Source organism: Danio aesculapii, chromosome 22 (genome assembly GCF_903798145.1).
Source record: "Danio aesculapii chromosome 22, fDanAes4.1, whole genome shotgun sequence".
In the NCBI taxonomy this organism is placed as follows: domain Eukaryota; kingdom Metazoa; phylum Chordata; class Actinopteri; order Cypriniformes; family Danionidae; genus Danio; species Danio aesculapii.
Window position 1 is genome coordinate 19,145,985 of NC_079456.1, and position 24,712 is coordinate 19,170,696.

The 24,712-nt window shown below is 37.6% G+C and overlaps 2 protein-coding genes across 2 annotated transcripts; one reads left to right on the forward strand and one right to left on the reverse strand.

Annotated features, from left to right (window-relative positions):
* The first annotated feature begins 233 nt into the window (after nucleotides 1–233).
* cilp2 (cartilage intermediate layer protein 2) lies at nucleotides 234–17,527 on the forward strand. Its single transcript, XM_056447347.1, has 10 exons — nucleotides 234–408; nucleotides 7,072–7,167; nucleotides 7,700–7,969; nucleotides 8,085–8,267; nucleotides 10,740–10,892; nucleotides 10,976–11,293; nucleotides 11,386–11,494; nucleotides 11,571–11,728; nucleotides 12,750–15,174; nucleotides 15,257–17,527. Exons 1-9 carry the CDS (start codon nucleotides 345–347, stop codon nucleotides 15,164–15,166), a joined length of 3,768 nt encoding a protein of 1,255 aa, XP_056303322.1. The 5' UTR covers nucleotides 234–344; the 3' UTR covers nucleotides 15,167–15,174; nucleotides 15,257–17,527.
* Nucleotides 17,528–17,564: 37 nt separating this feature from the next.
* si:ch211-212d10.2 (uncharacterized protein LOC557710 homolog) lies at nucleotides 17,565–21,427 on the reverse strand. The gene is made up of 3 exons (XM_056447348.1): nucleotides 21,115–21,427; nucleotides 20,593–20,708; nucleotides 17,565–18,489 (listed from the first exon to the last, which is right to left on the reverse strand). Exons 1-3 carry the CDS (start codon nucleotides 21,284–21,286, stop codon nucleotides 18,391–18,393), a joined length of 387 nt encoding a protein of 128 aa, XP_056303323.1. The 5' UTR covers nucleotides 21,287–21,427; the 3' UTR covers nucleotides 17,565–18,390.
* Nucleotides 21,428–24,712: the final 3,285 nt, after the last annotated feature.

A 24,712-nucleotide genomic window follows, 5' to 3' on the forward strand; every position in this document is an offset into this window, starting at 1 on the left:
TTGTGGTAATTCAGCATATAATTAAAACCACAAACATAACATTTTTCTGATGCAATGGTCACCTTTCTCCTACATCTGTCTGTTCTTTTTGTCTGTTGGAATGATATAAGGACACAGATGTTAGTGCACTGGCCAATGGCAAGCAGGAGGGGGCTGGTCTGGACCACTTTCCACTCCATGCCTGTCTTTTAAAACTCTGGGAACTTCACGAAACTTATCAGACTTGATTTTGAAGGAAGGGAGGAACAAATTCATTGGTCGAGTCACTCAAAAACTTGACAAAGCCATATCTGTTTTTACATTTGTTTTGTTACCAGCAGCTGCCCATCAGTGACAGTGGCACTATGTGGGACTTCACAGTGGTGACGTTGGTGCTGTCTACTGTCTTTGTTGTGTCTCTGGCACAAGGTAATGTCATTTAAACAACTCTCTTTATTCTTAATTAATTACGTAACAGTTTGGAGACAGCTGTCAGCACTTAAGACCTAAGAAACAGCAGAGTTTGTTTGTTTGTTTGTTATGGCTGTATCAGCTTGCATGGCTGGAATTATCTTTGGTAAATCAAACTGTTTTCCAACAAATCTGCTTCTGTTTTGTGTTGCTGCATATTAATTGACACTTTGAAAGGATTTTGGCTTATTATGTGATTTTAAATAAGATGAAGTGATTATAATTTAGGCAAATACCATCTGTCCCATCTGAGTATTTATATAACTGCAATTATATGTTTAAAGGAACTGTTCACCCAAAAATTAAAATTCTGTAATCATTTACTCACCCTTTGCCTTTTACTTCCTTATTCTGTTCATCACAAAAGATGATATTTCGAAGAAAGCTGGAAACCTGTAACCACTGACTTCCATGCTATTTGTTTTTCCTGCTATGGAAGTCAATAGTTACAGGTGTTCAGTTAACTTCAAAATATCTTCTTTCGTGTTCGACAGAAGAAGGAATTCTTAAAGGTTTGGAACAACCTGAAGGTGAGAAAACAGTGAGTGAATTTTAATTTTTGGGTGAACTACCCCTTTAAATAGTCTGACATAAGAACAGAGCAGAAGTTTTAGGCTGCCTTATCATACTGCCATTTATATAGCCAAGTCAAGTTCAGTCTCTGAAGTCTTTCTTTGCTTTTGGAAACGACTGTAGAGGAATTTATTATTTGAATGACTGACTTACAGTCGTGAAATACTGGAAAACTGAACAACGAATTCGACTGAAATTTGGACGCCACCATTTTATCCACATCTATTACCTTCACTGTCACTCCATCATCTCGTCTCCGGTCCACCTCAAACTCTGCGGAATTTATTACCTGTTTCCCAACACGAGCAGACAGCCGCCGGTAACGGAAAATAGCGCCTGACGTTGCTGAGGTCTAAGTCAAGGCTTTTAAAAACCTTTAGGACTAAAATTCGGGGTTTAAATATCCAGATGTTGCTCAGTCATCCGGTAATGAGCTGCAAGCCCGCGCGCTCGTGCCAGTTTCATCCAGGGCACGGCAAAGCCATTTTCAACGGGCCAAAGTAAATATTGCCACTCTCTAATCTGCTCCATTCAAACGATTTATTCTCCAGATGTTTCACTTTGCTCTGAAGTTCAGCTGCCCGGTACATCGATCTCTGCTGCTTTGAAGTGAAAAATAGGATGGAAAGAGGGATCAAAGGTAAAGTTGCGAGAGGTTACACGTCTCAATTTAGCTTTTTTTCCCCATGAAGCGGCCACGGCACCTGGCCGCCAATTATATCATGCACTATATGTTAGTTAATGTATGCATAGCCTACTATGAATTCCTCATTAAACTTAATGTTTTTGCATAAAATTTCGCAAAATTATTATTTAAATGTTTTATTAGGCCTATTATTAACAACAATAATTATATAAGAAATGACTAAATGTAGCGTCGCGGTCATTTTCTTGTGATTTAGTTTCCCTTCACGCCACTTATGGCGGGTAAAATAAAAAAACTAGCTTGACCTATATATGAAAAATGTGTGTTATTGTCTGATTGTCATGTTAAAAATAAAGGCTACATGGAAAGATATAGGCTACTCAAACTTTATGTTACGGTAATTTAACTTCTTTTTACACAATTTTTGAAGTAAATTCAAGACTTATATAGGAACAATAATGCATTTTGAAGATTTAAATCAATATGCAGTCTAAAGAACAATCTTAATAATAAAAATTATGCTCTAGTTTTATATTGTGTTGGAAATATTTACATTTATTATTGAAAAACAGTAATATACTCCAGTGTGTTCTATATTCAAGCCGATACTTCAGTTCAGATATATCTGTGTGCAACAGTTCAAAGACGAGGGAACTAATCCAGATCATTTTAAACACACACCCACCAATCTAGCTTGGGTTTCATTATTATTCGGTGACAATAGAGTAGTTCAGTTTAAAATAATGGCGCACAGATGCATCCCACATCAGAGTCGGTGTCTCCTAATCTTCTTCTCAACCCAATCAGACAGAGCTCACCATCATCTTCTATTCGAGCACACCTCAGCCAGTACAAGTGCCAGAAGCTCAAAACTACTTCCACATGTTTGCCGACGCAGGATAAAGACACAGACAAAACCACTTTGGAGCGCTCATTTGCATTCATTAAAATACGATGGGATGTGGAATGCAATTTCGCGACCACTGCCTGGGCACACAGCCTTCTTAAATGAAATGTCTCTGATTTCAAACAAATCCCTACTTGTTACCGACCTCGTACACTACATTAAAGACATCACAGTGTTTTTGCACCCACCCTAATGTGTATGAGAATGTGGGCTAGCACTGTAGCGCTTTGTCAAAGGGATTACATAACATGCCGAAATGATTTACCTCCCCATTTGGGAGAACCTGGGAAGAACTTTCAGAAAGTATGATGCTAATGCCAGCAAAATTTTGGCATGTTTTTATGTCTAAACTTTTTGGAAGCTATTTTTTTTTTGATAATTCTCATTTAAGTAGCATGTCAAGAGAGCATGTGCGCTAACCACTCTGCCGCAGCTTTGACGTAGCTCTTTTATTAAGGCCCAAAACTCGCATGTATTTTGATTAGCTTTTGGCTTGGGTAGGAATACACCAAACACACATTAAAAAAGGGGAATGCCTTATTAAAAGGCCACAGACTGTTATTTACATGAATAGATTAATTGTCTGAGTATGCCTGTAGGACACTGTGCAGACTTTATGAGGTGACTCGAGAAGTCCTAAAAAGAGTAATGATATTACACTTTAAATTGTTGGGTAAAACCCCTGGCAGTAAGACAGGTACAAAATAATCGCGGAATTGCTGAACTAAGTTTAAATTATCCTCTTGTGTAAGTGCCATCTCCCAAAATAAAACTGGCCCGACTGCTTTGTTATGGGAGGGCAGGGTGTCAGTCTATGTTAGGAAGACACTGATGTATAGTTGAGTATTTTTAGATGTTGTTAACTTATAGTTTCCAACTCAAAGTACAATATTACCCACCTGATCCTAATAATGCCCTGTTACTGGGTGTGGATATTACAAGGTTTCAGTGAGGTCACGAGCATGCAGTCCTTCTGTCTTGGAATAAATCAACTAAGTTATTGCTTATTATATATTAGTGGCCTCATATGTGTTATAAAGGTTTATTGCTCAAGTAAAAAAAAACACATTGGATTTATACCAGTAGCATTGCTAAGATGTTTAGGCCTTATACACAATTTTTTGCTCTGAGGAACAGGGAAGGTTGGTTGGGTTCAGGATTGAGATGTGGGGAGGTTCGTCTTGAGGAAAAATTGGGTTATGGCCCCAAGCCTTCCCAATGAGCTCTTTCAAGCCTTTGGGCTATATGCACACTGTTCCTGGATTTCCACCCATTCAAGACCCTAGTTTAAGCCACTATCTTTGTAAGCAGATGCTAAATGCACATGCCCAATGATTCTTTATAGATATTATCTTTGTTGTGAGTAGTAAATACCTTTTGAATAATATAATTTAGCACAGACAATTAAGGTGAATCTTATAGCCATGATTACGAGGGTTTGTTAGTTATGAGTTTACACATGCAGATCTGTACGCCTTTCTTAAAAAAATCTGTCATAAATGGTTAATGGAAAAGATAGGCTGTAGTTTCCATTCTGCACTTAAAACTGTTTGGAGCAAAGATCTAAATTGTACATGTAGCGATGAACATTGGAAGAAAATTTACCAAAACTGTAAAGTAATGTCAAGAAATTTAGGAATACTCTTAATACAATTTAAAATTTTCAATAGTTTTACTCAGAGTAAGCTTTTCAGGCTTGGGTTGAAGGACTATGCTGAATGCTGGAGATGTGAGAGCGAAGAAGGATGCAAGCCTTGTGGTCCTGTTCTAAAATTCAGGAATTCTGGGTTAAAGTGCACAATTACATTCAGGATGTTTCTGGATACTGTTTTTTGTTTTGTCCTAAAATATTTGTACTGGGAAACCCGTTTATGTTGGGGTCTGGTGTGAAAATGTCTGAGAGGATTCAAATAAGTGTTATGAGGGGATGACGTTCAGCAGGTCCACCATCATTTCAAGAACGGGTTACGGAATTGGGGAAGGTGGCAGCATATAGAAAAAATGACATATAGGTTACTTGATAAATTGGATGTTTATCAGAGAAGATGGTTAAATTATTTGGCATTTTTTGGAGGATGAATAAGGTCACTGTGGTGAGATGTACGTTAAAAATTTAATTATCTTATTTGATTTCTTTATGTATTATTATTATTGTGTTGTTTTTTATTATATTTTCTGGATGTGTGTTTTTTTATTTATTGAGTTTTAATTATTTATCTGTATTTACTGGATTTATGATAGCAACATCTAATTACTAACTGCTGCGTTTAGGGAGGGAAGAAGAAAGGGAGTGGTAAAAGGATGTAAAAATGTCTAAACTGATGGCACTGTTAAATTATTGAAGAAAATAAAACATTTGAATTATATTTAAAAAGTCTGTCATCAACCTATTAGAGTTTCTTTCTTCTGTTTACATTTTGAATAATGCTGGGGACCCATTGAACTCAATAGTAATTTCTTGTTCTACTATGGAAATCGATGCATCCCAGCATCCAGCATTCTTCAAAATATGTTTTTTTGTGTTGAACAGAAAAAGAAACTTATAAAGGATGACCTATTATTTTAATGATCATTTTTGTCTACCTCTCCAGTTTAAACTTTTAAGAAATAATATGTTTTTTAAAACAAATAATACATTTGGTAACATAATGAAAATACAAATTTGCAACAACTGTAATTGTATACTTTCTAGCGATACAGACAATCATTCGTTCATTTTCCTTCGGCTTAGTCCCTTATTTATCAGGTGTTACAACAGCGGAATGGACCACCAACTATTACGAACTTTGAACTGTGAGGGGTAACCAGAGCACCCAGAGGAAACCCACATGAACACTGGGTGAACATGCAAACTCTACACAGAAATGCCATCTGGCCTAGCCGGGACTTGAACTAGCAACCTTCTTGCTGTGAGGTGGCCATGCTAACCACTAAACCACCGTGCCGCCTTCAATACAAACAAATTACGATAAAGCATTGACCATGTATAAATCTCCATTCAATGTTTTCAATATATATTACGGGTTTACTAAGGTACTTATAGAAGAAGAAATATTGTGTGTTTCACCCCTCACAATTGTGGAAACGTCAGAAGCAGGAAGCAAAGTCTGACATATAATAATCAGAAAAATGAATATGGTATTTGGAAAAGTGACCCTCACCTCAAACTCAGCGTGCCACTCAGGATAAGTGTATAACGGAAATAATGATATTCTCATATTCTGTGATCTGTACTTTTGGAATGACAAGCGCTCTTTCAGGTGAACCTGCAAGGTAAATCAGCGTAGCATTTGAGAGGAATATGATCCCAGTAATTGTGTCTTGGAGGAAGTCCTGCAGAGCTGCTGACTGACATGTCTGCCACAGATAAGCGCTTCAGTGTGTGAGCATCCAGTAATGCCAGTAACAATCCAATGTCAAGACACTGTGCTGTTTCTACTGAGGATGTTAGGCTTGGCTACATATCTAAGACATGTCACCTTTGGGGGAAAAATATATATATGAATGGCATTGGTGGATGTATCTCTTTGGTTGTAATTTCCTTATCACAGTACATTATGGCCACTACTGAGCCACTCTACTGAGTGGTACGGTTTGGAACGCTTTTATGGCAGTTTCCACGGTCAAAAGGTACCTTAAAGTGAACCATGCTGTACCACTTTTTGGGTACCCTTTGCAAAGAGTACCATTGGTACCCTTTTAGCAGTGGAAACGCAAGCCTGATAAAGGTGACCCATACCGACCCGTATCGTACCACTCAGTGGAAACGGGCCATTTTTAACCAGTTCTGAAAAGTTGTTCAGGGATTTACCTTCAGAACAAAGGACTGTCCGCAAAAAGCACCCTCCATCTGGGATGATGTGGGAGTGCATCTTATGGTAATGTCTCATCTAGAAAGCAGGAGAAACCATGTGTTTGTTTCTTTTACTCTATCTTCTCCTTTGGGGCTCTGACTAGTAAGTGTCTCCAGATTACAGGGATGTAGAGGATACAGCCATCTTCCATATATGCATAGCATCTCATAATATGACCAGACAAAGCAGTAAGAGATACAAGTGCAAAAGTGAATCAAATATGTTCTCCACAGGTCAATTATGAGAACAGACTAACGTCAAAATCAGTCGGCAATGGATGCTGAGCAGATAAAAGTAGGCCACTTGGACTCTGGTGGCACCAATGTACAAAAAAAAGTCATTTAATATGAAATGTCTTTTGCACACATTCCATTCACTGCAAAGCCAAGTAGGATTTTCCGATCGCATTCACAGACATGTCTGCAACTGAAGAAACGTGCAAGGAATAAGTTCTTTTGATCTATTACATTGCAAATTATATTGCAATGTAATAGATCAAACAAAATTTGAGTCCAGATTTTTAAGACCAAGTTTAGCTAGTCCCTAAGGAGGGCAGTGTTTCTTGCAGATTTAGTTGCAGCCAATTTTCCTTTGGTAGCACCTTTGCTGAGCACGCTATAATAACGTTTGAATTCCCACAGGACCCATCTGGGACAGCTCACGTCTTCGGAGGTTAAACCAAACAGACAGAAACAGAAAGCTGGCTTACAACACCCTCGTGGAACCACAGACCACAGGTAGTTATGGATATATTAACATGCTCTCTTTAAGCAATCAACTAATTTGTGGTGTCCTAGTTGATCCAAACCACACTTTGGATCTCTGTGATGCTAAAAAAGTGATGTAATGATTTCTAGAGTCATCCGTCTTCATTAAATGTGAGCCCTAATGATGAAGGCTTATAGCCACTGCAATGCTGAAACAATAAGACATTGACTCATTGACGTGTAAATGAGTTTACACATGTTCCTAATTGGAGCAAGTTGTCTCTCAGACAATTCAGACAGCTCTCATTGCTTTGAATAACGTCATCCGATTCATACCTCCCATGGGACAGCTCAACATAACGCAACATGCACTTTTGCGAAACACGGGTTGTATTCTTTTCAAATGATGCAAAAAGCTGGATTGATTTTTTTTTTTTTTGAGTAAACCGAGCAGAAATCTGACGTAACCTGGAAAGTCTCATTCTTCGCCTCTTTGGGTCATAGCAAGAGCATAGTGTCCTTGTAAAATGTCTTACTCTGATCTTTGTTTTGTGTAACCCAGGCGTGACAGAGTGGACATCCTGGTTCAATATTGATCATCCGGGAGGAAACGGTGACTATGAGAGGTTAGAAGCCATTCGCTTTTACTATCGAGAAAGAGTCTGTTCACGACCAGTAGCAATGGAGGCCCGTACTACAGACTGGGTTGCAGCTGCAGATACAGGGGAGGTGGTCCATTCCAGTCTGGAGAAGGGGTTCTGGTGCATCAATAAGGAGCAGCCATTTGGCCGCAGCTGCTCCAACTACCATGTGCGATTCCAGTGTCCACCAGGTACAATTAGTCAACAGACAATCTATCATGGTAGAGAAGAGTATTCCATATGGAGTTATATGCAGTTTAACATATGAGTGTGCAAAAGTCTTCTATGTTTTTTTTGTTTTTTAAGTCCACTCCTACTGGACTGACTGGAGTGAATGGACGCCTTGCAGTGCCACTGCCTGTAATGATGTTGGCATCCAAGTCCGTCAGAGGAAATGCATGAGCACGCAACCTCTTCCATTGCTGCTTTCGCCCGTCTGTGTGGGACCTCACATTGAAAGGAGAGAGTGTTCAACACCACCATGTCAAGGTAAACAAGGAAAGAATATAAACCGAACATGTTTTTTCAATCAATTCTATTTTTCAATTTCAAAGTTGGTTCAATCTTTTCTCCCAATTTGGCCAGGCTGGCATTAAGATGGTTTAACTAACCAATCAATTGGTTCCAAGTAGGCTTGGGCATATCCAAATTTTGACACCATCAAACCTCCTCCCTATTTTCCTTGATATACAGTACATAATATTAAAAATGATGACATAAGGCTCAGACAACGTCACCAAACTGCTGGCTTGTGTCTAAACCATTCAGAAACTGAATACCGTATATGAGACCTTAGGTTTGAGGTTTTTCCATCTCTTGCAGTCACCTTTTTGTTGCACTATTTACAAATTGCCTCGTCTGTATTTACCGCCTCTCCCTTCTTGTTTGGTCAAAACCCGGAATACTGCCAAACTGCAGAAGTTGTGTTCTTTTTCGAGACCAGATCCCTTGGTGTGTGACTCACCATCTTTCCCAACCTCTCTCCGTCTCCTCCACGCTGTTTAGTGATGACAACCATACGCATTTTTAGGCATTAAATAAATTATATTTAATATTTTAATCTTGTCTCCTATATAAGTGCATTGTTTTTTTGACGGTTATAACGGTATTGAAACTGATACCATTGCTCTTTTTAGGTCGCGCGGTATACTATATTACTGTTTTACCGCCGAAGCCTAGTTCCAAGTAGGGCTATGCCGATAAATGATATTATATCGATTCACGATAAAATTTATGTGAATAACAATGATAAGCTGTGGACTTTTTACTCTATATTGATCCAAGAGCCAATCACACAGCAGAAATGTGCAACAATGGGAATCTAAATGTGTGTTGATATTAGAGATGCACCGAAATTTCGGCCACCGAAAATCTATCGGACGAAAATATTATGCCATTTAATTGACCCTCTAATTTTTGTGGCTTCAGTCATTGTTGGGGTACTCTTTTAAATCTGGAAGCATTAACAACGTATATTGAAATGTATATCATTATCGTTCAATATGGAAAATAATTTTCAAGCATGCATTTTTGCCATATCGCCCAGCCCTAGTTCCAAGTACACACCACCTCCAAAACCATCTTGCACTGGTTTTAGTTTTACTTTAGTTTTTTTTTTTGTTGTTACAAGCACACTGTATGCTTTTCAAACCAGATATGTCCAAATATTTGTTTTTGTCACATTTCAGAATCACTTCAATTGTATTGACTCTTTACTCCACTGGTTCCCACTTAGGATCCTCAAGTGTGATCACATCCTGCTGACATTTACATGACACATGTGGTGCCCAATTAGCTGGATAAACCTAAACATGTTTCTGTGTGTATAGAGCTTGGCTGTCGTTTATCTGAAAATCAATGCAACCACACTGGCAAGAATGTCAGAATGTAGTCTGACATTTTTGTACACACAAATCTATAGATGTACCATCACCAGCCACTTTATTAGGTACACCTTACTAGTACTGGGTTGGACTCCCTTTTGCCTTCATAACTGCCTTACATAAACTACCCCTACAAGGTACTGTAAATATCCCTCAGAGATTTTGGTCCATATTGGCATGATAGCCTCACGCAGTTGCTGCAGATTTGTCGGCTGCACATCCATGATGCGAATCTCCCATTCCACCACATCTCAAAGTTGCTTAATTGGATTGAGGTCTGGTGACTGTGGATGCCATTTGAGTATAGTGAACTCATTGTAATGTTCAAGAAACCAGTCTGAGATGATTTGCGCTTTATGACATGGCGCGCTATCCTACTAGAAGTAGCCATCAGAAGATGGGTACACTTTGGTCATAAGGGGATGGACATAATCAGCAACAACACTCAGATAGGCTGTGGCGCTGACACAATGCTCAATTGGTACTAATGTACCCAAAGTGTGGCAAGAAAATAGGAACCGGTCTGGCCATTTTCCTCTGACCTCTGGCATCAACAAAGCATTTACGCCCACAGAACTGCCGCTCACTAGATATTTTCTTTTTCTGACCATTTTTTTGTAAACTCTAGAGATGGTTGTGCATGAAAATCCCAGTAGATCAGCAGTTTCTGAAATACTCAGACAAGCCTGTCTGGCACCAACAACCATGCCACGTTCTAAGTCACTTAAATCACCTTTCTTCCCCATTTTGATGCTCGGTTTGATCTGCAGCAGATCGCCTTGACCATGTCTACATGCCTAAATGCATTGAGTTGCTGCCATGTGATTGGCTGATTAGAATTTGCCTTTACAGTTGGACAGTACCTAATAAAGTGGCTGGTGAGTGTATAAAAGTAATAAAGTAAAAAAAAAAGTTGTGAATTTTTCAGTATTACATTTGCAAAGTTTTTTTTATCAGGTTTAATGTCTTGCATCTACTGTAATTTACACCATAAACCTCATATTTTAAAAAGGTGCAAATTTTACTAACATGACAATAGTTAATTGTCCCTATTTTCACTGAAATCTTGACTAAACAGCCATGTGGAGCCAGTGGGGTTCATGGGCTGCTTGCTCAGTGACCTGTGGAAAGGGACGGAGGACAAGACGTAGGACATGCCACAGATCTTCTACTAAGATTCAGTGTACAGGACGACCTGTAGAGGTGCAAAAGTGTGGAAATGCATGCCCAGGTGAGGTTTATTACAAAACATACAAGTTTTGTAAATCTATAGTAGTTCAATTGACTACATAGAATTTAAAATTTATTTTACAGTGACATGCAAACGTGTCTGTCCTGGTGGACGTCCCGATAAGAGCTGCAGCTACTGTATCTGCAATGGACAGGCACTACATGGGGAGGTCTTCAGCATTACGGGTGTCCCAGTGATGAATGCCACAGTGGCTTTGGCCAGCCAAGCCAAGATCATTCGTGCCCACACTAATGCCAAGGGTCAGTTCAAGATTGATGGGCTGTGCACCAGTCCTCAGACCCAAGTTGTCATTAGAAAGGATAAATTTGCACCTGTCACTCTCCCAGTGTCCAACAACAGCTCTGATGAACTTTGGGTACGGGCTATCTTACAATCATCAGGTAAAAAGGACAATTTTAAAAAGTTGGATAATTTCATGTACATTTGAACAAATCTTACCATGTGATTGATTGTGCTGTTTTATGTCTAACAGAAAAGCCATATATTGAGAAGCATCCTGAAGACAAAGTACGTTACGAGGGACAGCGTGCAACTCTTTGCTGTAAAGCAACAGGATCACCAAAACCTGACAAATATTACTGGTAAAAACAATGAATTTGACTATTTTTTGACAAATGGTGGTAATGTCCTAGTAATTATAATTTGTTTATTTCAAAGGTATCACAATGGAACCTTACTGAATCGTACAATTTTCAAATACGACGAAGATTTGATATTGCGAGACCTCAAACCAGAGCAGTCTGGGCAATATCACTGCAAAGCAACTAGTCTGACAGGCAGCATCAAGTCTGCTTCAGTGCTCCTCACTGTTTTCAGTAAGTGCAAAACCATTTTAACAGTCAAGAGGGATATGCCATTATAGTATTTTTGCAAATGTCCCTAAAGTACTCTATTAAATATTGAAGGCTCCGATGAAATATTAAAGCCTATAATGTCAAGTGACATGTGGTGAACAATATTTTATTATGTTTAAGTTGGTAGAAATTACCACTTTCTAAACAAGGAATGACTGGCAAAAAGTTGTGGTGGGCAGACTAAAGTTCCTAAATCCCAACCGCTTTTTATATTAAAGTGAAATACAAGCTTGTCGATAAATCCTATTTTTTCATTCTCAGACAAGTATGCATTTCCACATTCTCCGACATAACTACACATTGTAAAAATTCCCATGATGCTTATTATCTAAGATATAGATTGTCAGAAATAGTCTGGCGAAATGTGTGCTAAAGCAATCAGCCCTATACTTTCTCTGAGGGAACTCTCTGCTTTTTAATCATTTTGGCATATATAATGTACTTTGCTGAATGAAACACTAACACCTGTCACAACAGGGTTCTTAATGGGGGATGATTAATGTGTTTTGTATGCACTTTTACATTTAAACAACAGCTACAGGAGAAAAAGTTTTCCATAAATTAAATTTTAGAAACCCCAAATAAGATTACATGGTTGCTCTCTGGAATAACTGTCATTTGAAAGAAAAACAGCACTGTTGTGAAGAAATGAGCAGCATTTAGATTCGAGTGGTAATGTGACAATAATGACTGCCATCATCTATATGGTGACACAATAAAATAGTTTTTGAGAAAGTAACCATGACTGTTGTCAGGCTTCCAAGATCAGCAACTTCCAATATTTGTCCACAGTGATTTTTAATGTTTTACTTTGAAACAAAAGTTCTATGTAATAACTTTGGCTAATAAAGGTCAACTAATGACCTTTAACAGCCAAAAAATAAAAAATATTGCTTTAAATAATTTTACTGGGAACTATTAACTTTTAAAATGAGCCAGTGGGATAAGATGTCATACTGATTAGACATTTTGTATTTTACAGCTAAAGGAACACCAGCATGCAACTCAACATCTGAAACCCACCTAATCAAACTACCATTAGACTGCAAACAGCCTGGAACAGACTCCAAATTTTACAATGCAGGTCGCTGTCCACACAACAAATGTCCCGGGGCGCTGGACTTTGACATGCGATGCAGGGATGGAACAAACTTCTGCTGTGGGGTCAAACAAATGGATGCAAAAGAGATCAACTGTGGCCGCTACACCCTGCCTATCAAGGTTGTGAGTGAATGTGGCTGCCAAACCTGTGTAGAGCCTAAAGTTCTTGTACGGGGCAGGGTGGTGGCGACAGACAATGATGAACCTCTGCGCTTTGGACACATTTACATTGGAAAGGAACGAATAGGTACTACAGGATATCAGGGTGGGTTCACAATCCAGGTGTCTCCAGAAACACAGCGTTTAGTGGTAAACTTTGTGGACCCTTCTCAGAAGTTCATTGACACAATCAAGGTTTTTATTTTTGACAAGAGAGGAGGTGCAGTCTACCATGACGTCAAAGTGATGAGGAAGCAGGAACCTATTGATATCAATGCTGCAGAAAGCAATACTATTTACCTAGGTGAAATGAAGGATGAGGATCCCATCGGTCAACTGGTCATACCTCCAAACTCTTTCCATAAAAACACAGGGGAAGTGTATGAAGGGACTGTTAAGGCCAGTGTGACATTCCTTGACCCACGCAATATTACAATGGCTGCTGCCGCCCCTGGTGATCTTAACTTTGTTGATGATGAAGGAGACATGCTCCCTCTCAGGACATATGGAATGTTTTCAGTAGATTTCCGAGATGGAGAAAACCAGGAGGTTCTAGGAGCTGGTGCAGTTCAAGTTCTTCTTGATACAGAGCATGTCAAAATGCAGGAGCACATCCCTGCAATGAAACTCTGGTCCCTCAATCCTGACACAGGTATTTGGGAGGAGGAGAGTAACTTTCAACCTACACAAAGTACCATTGCTGGCACTGGGAGAAACAAACGAGAGGAGCGCACCTTCTTAATAGGAAATATGGAAATCAGGGAGCGTAGGTTGTTCAATCTTGATGTACCTGAAAATCGCCGCTGCTATGTCAAGGTTAGAGCATACATGAGTGACAAGTTCTTGCCCAACGAGCAACTCGAAGGAGTTGTAATAAACTTGATAAACCTGGAACCTAAACCTGGTTACTCGTCAAATCCGCGAGCCTGGGGTCGCTTTGATAGCGTGATAACAGGACCAAATGGTGCTTGTCTTCCAGCTTTCTGTGATGCTCAGAGGGCTGATGCATACACAGCTTATGTAACAGCTATAATGGGAGGAGAGGAACTAGAAGCAGCTCCCTCAATGCCAAAAATGAACCCAAACATTATTGGTGTGTCTCAGCCATATTTAGGGAAGTTAGATTACCAGCGTTCAGATCATGAGGATTCAGCACTCAAAAAAACAGCCTTCCGAATCAACCTGGCCAAACCAAACCCTAACAATTTTGATGAAACAAATGGACCCATCTATCCTTTCCAGAGTTTAATTGGATGTGAAAATGCACCTGTTGATGCCAACCACTTTCGTTTTTTTCGTGTTGAAAAAGATAAATATGAATACAATGTGGTACCCTTTGAGGAAAGTGACCTTACATCTTGGACTGGAGACTACCTTTCCTGGTGGCCAAATCCACAAGAGTTCAGAGCTTGCTACATTAAAGTTAAGATTCATGGAGCTACAGAAATTATGGTAAGGTCAAGAAATCTTGGTGGGACTCATCCTCAAACAAGAGGTCAGTTGTATGGTATTAGAGACATTCGCAGTACTCGAGACTTACACCATCCCAACACCTCTGCTGCTTGTCTTGAGTTCAAGTGCAGCGGGATGCTTTTTGATCAAGGTAGTGTAGACCGGTCACTCATTTCTGTGATCCCACAGGCCAATTGTCGTCGTATAGGCATTAACAGTCTCCTGCAAGAGTATCTGATAAAGCATCCCCCTGTTCTTCAGAATAATGACTCACATGCATTCAATATGTTAGCACCTGTTGATCCCCTTGGACACAATTATGGAATATACACCGTCACAGACCAGAACCCACGCGTTGCCAAAGAGATCGCCATTGGCCGCTGCTTTGATGGAACTTCAGATGGTTTTTCCAGGGAGATGAAGTCAGATTCTGGAGTGGCACTGACGTTCAGCTGCCCTAAAAGAACTGTGAATCGCGAGAGCTTATTCCAACGCTTGCAAACAAATCCAGGCCTAACACTAACACAGATGGCACGGGAGATGAGGGAGTCCCAGGGATTACAAGTCAGAAGAGGGTCAACCCAAATGGTGGCCTACCCCTTTGGCCAACAGGGCAGGAGCCAGAACCGCAGAGCCACGAACACTAACAGAAGGAGACCTGCTTCAAGGACACAACCAAAACAGTAGATCTTTAGGTGAGTTCATTGAGTGCACTTTATTTAAAAAAACTACAAGACTTTTATGAAAATAAAGTGAATGCTTTCTTTCCTCTTGTAGGTCTTTCAGGTAGAAGAGAATGAAGGGGAAAAAAAAAAGTAAAAATAAAAAACTGCAATGGAAATCCCAAACTTGGCCAGTCAGGTGATACTGGATGCTCTGTACTAACAGAACAATATCCGTACCTGATTTTTCCGAACACATTTAACACATTCATTCTAGTTGTGTATGGAAAACTGTCCTCTCATACTTCCTCAAAGTTTACTTCAGTGTTTAAGACTTTTTGTTTTTGTAATTTGGCCAAATTCTCTTAAACATACAGGACGATGCCATTTATTTATTTCCAATGTCCAATTTGCTTATGTTGAGCATCCTACGTTTACAATCTTTTTCTCTAATTGATTAGTGTCATCCATTGATGATAGGCTAAATAGGGAAAATTAGTCTGTATGGTTTGAGTGTGACAGCTGTTAATCCTTTTATCAACTCTCTGGGATGAACAAGACCCAAGGCAGAAAGGATTCTTATTCTGTCTCACCTCCTTTTTCACATCACCAGTCCAGTTATGATTAGGCTGACCAAATTCTGACTGACCCAAGCTATGAATAACATCCCACAGCACAATGGATCACAAAGCTAGACTAAACAAACCTGTGGTAAAACATAAAGAATAAATTAATTGCCGATTTGAAGCACAAATTAATGCAGCATAAGCAATTATCTCCAAAAATGCATTCATCCTTGCCGAAATGCATTCGACTGGCCTAATTTAACGTGTTCTTTTTATTTAAAATCCAACTAATGCAGTATTTGCATATGTCTACATCTTAGAGGTAAACTGATTGTATTCTTTTTTACTGTTTCTTGTTTCTGTCTTCTTAAGTGCAATAATGAGTTCTAATAATGACTTGAGTGTCCTGACAAAAAAACAACCTATGTTATGAGCCAATCAACCATAGGTCTGTTTAAAATGTTGGGCTATACCCTCAGTAACTGTATATCTGGAATTCAAATTAGAATCTGTTTTTATCCTAGTCCTAATGAATCTGAGTTTGCTAATCCCATGCAGTTTCCTCTCATTTAGCCAGCAGACAATGCAACATGAATTTGCAGTTGCAGTATTTTAATTCCACTCAAGGGACAATTACAAAATCCAACAACATTTACTGGATTGTACGAATACACACCTGAATAATGGACACGAGATGGACAACTGTATTTTTTGAGGTACATTTTGTATCTGGCATTGCAAATGGGATTTTATTATGGTAATTCTACTTTGATTTGTCTAATCTTTACTCTTTTAAATTCCTCACTATCCTGTGTTGGTTCAAAGTAAAACGTTAATTGGGTTGAGGGATTACAGCGCATGGTTTAATAGATAATAGGCAAGAGTTAGTCTCTGTACCCAAAGAGCCAGTACAGATGTAATAATATCTAATTCAATCTTCAAAGAAACAACAATACAGTACCTCAAAAACAGAGCAATATTGGTTAATCTGGATTAAAGTGAGATGAGCTGAAGAAACCAAGAGAGTCTTTGAAAAAAATAATCAAATAGAGAAATTTGCACACTGTAGTTTAGTGGTAGAATTGTTCTAGGATGCTGTGCAGTCTCCAAACAGGCTGACTGTAATGAGATTTTTTTTTTAAATGAGAAGATTGCAATATGTAAAAAGTATGCTAAACTGTCCCTGGAATTATGTGGAAATGATAAATCATGTAACTAAAATCCACAAATCCAAATTTCCTGTTTAAGCAGTAAAACCCATTTTCATACACAAAGTACACACCTACAATTTTTCCATCCCAGACAATCTTACATTTAAGTGTTGTTGAGTCATACCTTTTTAACTTGAACAGCTTTTGTAATTTTGTAATATATACCTGTTAATGTAACTTTCAGCATTGCTATACTGTACATTTTAATTTCAGAGGCGGGCTGGGGGTGGATTTTGGAATGAATATGGTGCTAAAAAAATTAGTTGGCCTCCAGTTAGCTTTTAAAAAGAGCGTTTGTCCTCGCTTCAACTGTCTGGCTGGTCTCAGGGAGACTACAACTTTTCCAGGAATATCCTCTGGCAAAATGTGCATTGATAACTTTACCGTTGTCTACACTACAAAACGAGAGTTGAAAAGTTGCCTGTGCGTTCTCGGAAAATGTCTCTTCATGCTTGCTTTACATAAAACAAATTCATGCAAATCATATTGTAACTTATAGTGCATGAAATGTCCTGCCTTGCAACCTCAAAAGCCAGTTTTATGTGTAAATTGTGGAATACAATGTTTGTCTTTTTGTTTAGAATGTAAATAAAGATCTCTTATAAACAAGTTTTGTTGACATTGTTTTAATTCCATAAAACTTCAATACAAAAGATGTACACAATGATACAATAACCAACCATTAGAACATATTTAGCTTGTTTATTTTATTTTGTTGTCTACATTGACTGCATAGCTTTAACCACAGATGTCTATCTATTTTTATATTATACTATATTAATATATATTCATATTAAATATCTTATAGGGGTAGAACTATCTCACAATAACAAAAGCTATTCATTTGAAGTAAGAATGCACAGGACATTTTTCTTCTTAAGAGAAGTACACGTCAAAAACTAGGATTTTACCTTGAGTCAACCAAGTAATTAATGGGATTCTCAGAACTCACTTGATTCTTTCCCTCCAGTGGATATAATTTCTACCTGATACTCCAGAGGGTTTGATATAGAAGAGTTTAATTACAGCAACTTTCAACCGTAAACATTTATTACGACTCTTGAGAGAAACATTAACATCTCTGGAGAATTAATGATTATGAATCGACTAATTAAGCTGCTGAAAAACAACAGATTAAATGAACTGTCTATGACCCTGCTTCCCTGAGTTCACTAAATCTTGCATATGAATACTGACTTTAATCTCAAAACTTTCATAATTTAAATAAAAAATAAATGTCAAAAACTGTGTTCATTGTAGTGTAATTTGCAATACAACATTTATTTAAATACTATATTTATTCTTACTTGTAGCTTATATATACACAAATTGTCACAAACCTTAACAACTGCTCCAACTGGGAATAATTATTTAAACAAAATACTGCTTCATTTTTAAATGCAGCCTGCAGAAATGAGATCCAAACACATGGTTTAGTTCAAAAGAACTAAACATTGCAGTAACTAAAAACTTCAGGTCTCCTTGACCTGGCCGAAAGGTTGTAAAGAGAGCTCGCTTTGGTGCTTGACATATACGTTGCCGTCGTCCAATTTCACTTCATAAACTCGTTGCTTTAAAAAAAGAAGGAAAAAATATATAAATTTTTTGATATCGAAATAAAACTAAGCATGTCTGCAATGTATCCGACTCTCTATTTCTGCTTGGACAGCTGTAAAAGCCTAAAGCAAGGAAGGTACTTTGATATACGAGCATGGTGGATGTTAACCGGTGCTGGGAATAGTGTCTAATTACTGAACATTTCAAGGTGTTGAGCCCCCCTGGATGACTGTTGTAATTACGGATTGTTTTGCAGTCTTTTTCTTATATTGATTGGAACGAGTTCGCCGTCACGTCCAACAGGCCAATTATTTATATTCGCAGCATGAGAGAACACATTTCATCTGTTTATTAAAAAAGCAGATGTTTGGCTAAATTGAAACGTGCAGAAACGAGGGCAGTTTAATTCTTAGGAACGAGACTTTCCAAATGTCTGTCTGTTTGGCAGCGCCTACTTCTGTACGATTCTGTTGATGTGCAATCCATTACCGTGTGAGATAATGTTTGGTGCCATACTGAGTTAAAGTGATGGCACAACAAATGTGGTTTTAATATGAAAATACAAGTGCTTTTCGGGGACGCTGAATCATCAGCTGAATCACTGGCTAACTCAACTGCTTCTACTGGCTGACTACTGGCGCTTTAGTGCTGAGTAATGAAATTTAACTTATATGATTTAGCAATGTTCAGGATTCAGTAATAACTATTCAGTAGCACTTTTATATAATGTCAGATAGCACAGAAATACATTTGTATTCACCGTTTGGTTTTTAAAAAAAGGCATTTAGAGAGTCAATAGGGTAAATGTTAAGCTCTGAATATTATACGATAAAAAAGCTGTAAATAGAAACTTTTTTTTTTACAGTGGGACTATTGATCCAAAGGGATAAGCTTTTAGTTAATCAGCAGCGATGTAATGTTTGTGGGTGTTGAACACTGGTTTTATATTTCTGTCATTGAAAATAAATGTAGGTCAATAGACATACAAGTTTATGCTCAAAATTTACACATTTAAACGTGTGAACAAGAATGTTATGTCACTTTCTTTCATAGTGTTTTTGTATGGGAGGTGTTAAGACAACAAAGTTGAAAGATTGGACAATGAAACTATGAAGAATGGACAATATGTTAACACATTTATTAGTTTAACCATATTGAAGCTTAGATAAAAGCTTCAGTGTAAATTTTAATGTTTACTACCAGGCCCGATTTACTTCAAATGTGAGCCATTCAGTGTAACAGTTAATTTTGCTAAAGTACACGCTGAAATATTTTCTGCTGTAGCCTATTTGACATTATTGATCAAACAGACCATTTCAATGTGGTCATGTCATTGGCCCATGAACATTTCCTGCTTTTTATCAAGATATTTCTTAACTGTAACAAGAGGCCATTTAATCATAACTTAATGTTAAAAAGCTCAAAACATTATTTATCAATCTGTGACTCTATTTGGATTGTCAGAAGCTAGAAATTACAGCTTTTCTCAGTCGCTTTGGTGCATTTCATTCATTCATTCATTTTTTTTTCCAGCTTAGTCACTTTATTAATCTGGGGTCGCCACAGCGGAATGAATCGCCAACTTCTCCAGCATATTTTTTACGCAGCGGATGCCCTTCCAGCCGCAACCCATCACTGGAAAACTTTGGTGCATTTCTCACAACACTATTTACATTACAAACTTTTGTATGTAATGACTCAAGTAATGAAATGAGGATTAGTTTTATATGGAATGACTGTTAAGCTTTCACAAGTTTACTTAATTTTGGCCCACGTGACATAAGCAAATGATAATGTTATAAAACAGAAGAGAGTTGTATGAAAGCAACTGATGCATGTCCAAAAGCATTTGCAATTTGTTGGAAGGAATGAGAAACTGCTACTATGATATGCACAAATGATAATTGTTTTAAGAAATGCATTATCTGTTGTGCAAATGTAAATAGTGTTGTGAGAAATGCACCAAAGCGACTGAAAAAAAACTGTAAAAATGTAAAACAGGAAATACGCTGGGACCATTCTTTTTGTTTACATCCCTCAAAATGGTCTATTGTTGCTGTGCTTGTGTTGCTCTGAATATGGAATATTTCTTTAAATGCTAAACAAAAGTGTTTCACCTGTAAGCCTGTGCTTGACTTCCCTGTTTTGAGATTGAAGTCATAGTCATGCCAAGGACAGAAGACTTGAAGAACTCCATCAGCCTCCTCAATATCTCCATCACAAAGCGGACCTCCTGAAAATCAAATAATACTTCATTACAAAATTCTTTAACATTAACATTCAAGTAGAATGCTTACAAATCTCACAGAGTTTACTTTAAGAATACCAAAATATTAAAAAACATGATTTACACTTAAAACTTAATACAACACTTGTTGAAAATAACACATTATACTGTATGATTTGCACTGCAAATCAACCGACATTCAACTGAAGCTACATTTAAACTACGGTTACCATGGAGATTTAATAAAAGGCGCGCATGGAACTTGATAAAACACCTCATAACAGACCAAATAAGCATATTTACCATTTTTGTCATTGTGTTAGCTCGCTATGCTAGCTAAAGTAGCATTTTTGTCCTTTAGGAAAGCTTTACGAACAGAAATAAGCGAATATATTAGGTTTTATTGTAATACCTGAATGAGCGCATCGAGCGTCCATCGCGAAGAAGTCACCGCTGACATAAAACAGACAAACATCCGCGTCGCGTCCCTCAGATGAATACATCAGTCGGCATTGTTTCTTGGACAGCTCCGACACAGGGCCTATTAGCCTCCAGGAAACACTTTCATCTTCTAGAGCAGTCATAGAGGTGGGTTAAACCGGGTCATTAACCTGCTGTTTTCCTTCTTTTATATAAACGCTTTCAATTTCTGCTCACTGACGGTCGCTGACGATTTCACAGGGTTGTCGCTTCCTGGAGGCTGTACTGCACTTTGTCGCCGAAGGGTGTCTCTACTTGGTTAACAAGATTGTGATAATGGCCATATCATAATGTGTGGACTTTCCTTTTCAAATATTGATAATCAGTTTTGATTTAAAACATTCTAGCTAAACAATTTTGAATGCAGACGTAATTAAAACAAGGTGCTTACAGAGTTCTGGATGTACTCGCAATATTGGGAAGGTAGGCTAATTAAAACAAGCAAACTCTGACTGGTTTATTACAATAACCATAACTCAAAATCAAAGACTAAAGCTCTCGGTGATTACAACAACAAACACAAAAGAACAATAACAGATGGGGAAGGTTCATAATGTTCAAGCTATTTTACAAAACTATTTCTCTGTGATATCCACCTCTGTGTTATGCAATCAGCTAGGTTATTTTCAGTCAACTATGTGCCATTTTTTTATGTTTGTATTATTCATAATCAACATATCTTATTAAGTTAGATTAGTTCCATAAGCACATCAGCCAAGCACCAGACACATTATGCATCATTTTAGATCACAGTGCAACTTTGTTCTTTTTTATTAATGCTGATAATGTGCAGATTGTTAGCAATTATGCTTGCATTTACGTTAGTGCAAGTTGCTTTTTGGATGCGATATGACTGAACATCTGGTCGCGAGTTATGGAAAAAAGGGAAAGTCAGTGTCCAAAAAGTTAGTCTCACACTGACTCCCTGAACTATTGTTAAATAACGAGCTTTTAAATGAACAAGCCTAAATGAGATAACCATTCTAAAACCATGCTAAGGCAGCATCACACAGCACAGCACAAGTATTAAATGAGGTCCAACAGGCTCTCTGTTAGACCTCATCCAAGACAAACACTCAAAGTCTATTTATCATTAACATTTTACATTCTCATTCTCCTCTGATGAAGAATTTTCTGTCTCACTTTACCCACACTGTAATTGGTATACTATATATGTAAATAAATATAATCTAAATTGTATATTACATGTAAATATTTGTAAGTAGTTTTGAAACTGAATATACTGCAGTATGACTGTCCCTCAACATTAACTACTGAAACCTACCATTGATTAACAGAATTGTATAAAAAAATATAATTTTTTTTTGAAAGATAAGTAATATGCTAAGTATACTGGACTTAATGTTTTACAAGATTTTTTTTTTTAACTTTAAACATTTCTTTAATATATTAATACAACAGTTCTGTCTGGTTCTTGATATTCTGCAAATAACAGCCCTAGTACCGCCTCTTCACCTTTCACCCTTGTGTATTACTCCAACCACATACAGCAACAAGCAGAGGACACTACAGTTTGACAAATATTGCTGCTGTTGGGTAACAATTTTCTTTTGAGACTTTTTTAGTCGAGAATGTGGTTGTTTAAATTGCAACTGCAGTTTATTTATAAGGATAGTGGCTATTTTAAATATTTATAATTTCGGAGAGACAGTGCGTCGGCGGCCATTAGCCTGTCATTGAGCAGAGCAAAGACGATTGATATTGTACATACAAGATGGCGACAGAGACTGCATAATAAGCCCTTAGAGGAGAAAAACAGCGCAACTTCTAACTACATCTGATCAAATCATCAATAAACTGGTAAGTGACTTTCTAAGTCGATCTCTCTCTTTTCCATACTGTAGTGCTGTATTTATACCATGGTAATATTGTGATCTCCCGATTTTAACAGAAATACTGGAAAATTTTTGTAGACTGATGGCATTTCATGCTGTTCAGCCTTATAATCTTAAAATGTGAGCCTGTTTTTTTCATCAATTTAGACATTATGCTAAAGAATCATTCAAATACTAGTTCTAAAGTGACATTGGTGAAGTAGCAATGTTTTCTGTGGATCAGACGTCAGCTGCAGATGTGAATGAATGGCGAAAAAAAGTAGTTACACATACAAAGGGATTTTTAGACTTTCCGTGTTTGATTTTCTTTTTTATATACACGATTATTCCGTCTAACTGTTGAATAAATGCAATATTACGCTCGTAACAGTATGATATGGCTGTATATCGTCACTGGTGGGGCACGCCTCCCACCATTTTTACTTACATCAAGTTTTTTCAACATGAAAATTCTACAAGCTTACAATTGACTTGTGCATAATAGAATAACTGGAAAAAATATTTTCTGATCTTTTTCTAAAGTCAACACAGGCATTCTTTTATTATAGACCAATAAATTGCTTTTCAAAAATGTTTAATATTCCACAACAAACTTTTACTCAAATATACATTTTAAAAAATTAAGTTTATAGTTTTAGTAGTGCAACCAAACAGATCTAAAATGCCAATGCTAAAAACAAAACAGCACATCGATTTCTATTCAGCAGCTATTGCGAACGCTCAAAACTACGCAGTTTACTGCATTCAAAAGAGGATTGTTCTGATTGCATTTTGTACATTTATTTGTTGCCCAGAATTTCCATTGTTTGAAACAAACCAGACAAGAGACTTGCACCAGCCTTCTGGCACGCAAGCAGACTCAGTTCGAGTTTTCCATGCTTGGTAGAGTTTCACGCTGTGACTCATTCTCTGCCCGCACCACTTCAAAAAGCGGACTCAAATCACCATAATTTGGTGTGAGAGAATATTTTTTGGCATGTTGCGTTAAATATGCCCCATATAATGTTTAGTTACACAGGGAGCTGTCTTAAAATACAGGTTTGCACAGGCTCAAAATGTGACTGCAACATGACGTCATTTGTCAAACGAGTGTTCCGAGCACAGCTTACTGTCACTTTTAATACATCAGACATCAACCTGTTGGCCTCCATTTAAACAAAAACAAGTTCAAACTCATTCAAAATGACATCATCCTTAGTAAAGGTCGGATCTGAATACGCACATAACTTGTAATACTTCCCACACTCCGATTTTAAAAGTCAACATTCTAAGGCCTGTGTTTATTAATACTTCCCCCACTTAAATTTGAAACCTCTATATTACACACACACACACACACACACACACATATATATATATATATATATATATATATATATATATATATATATATATACATATATATAAATATAAATATAGATAGATAGATAGATAGATAGATAGATAGATAGATAGATAGATAGATAGATAGATAGATAGATAGATAGATAGATAGATAGATAGATAGATAGATAGATAGATAGATAGATAGATAGATAGATAGATAGATAGCATGTCAATGAAATAGCATGTCAGCTGTTCTTTTTTTTTCTTCTGAAGTTCACCCTTGCATGCATTGTTACAATTATGATGTGTTATGAGGACTATGATTATGATGTCATTGAATTGACATCA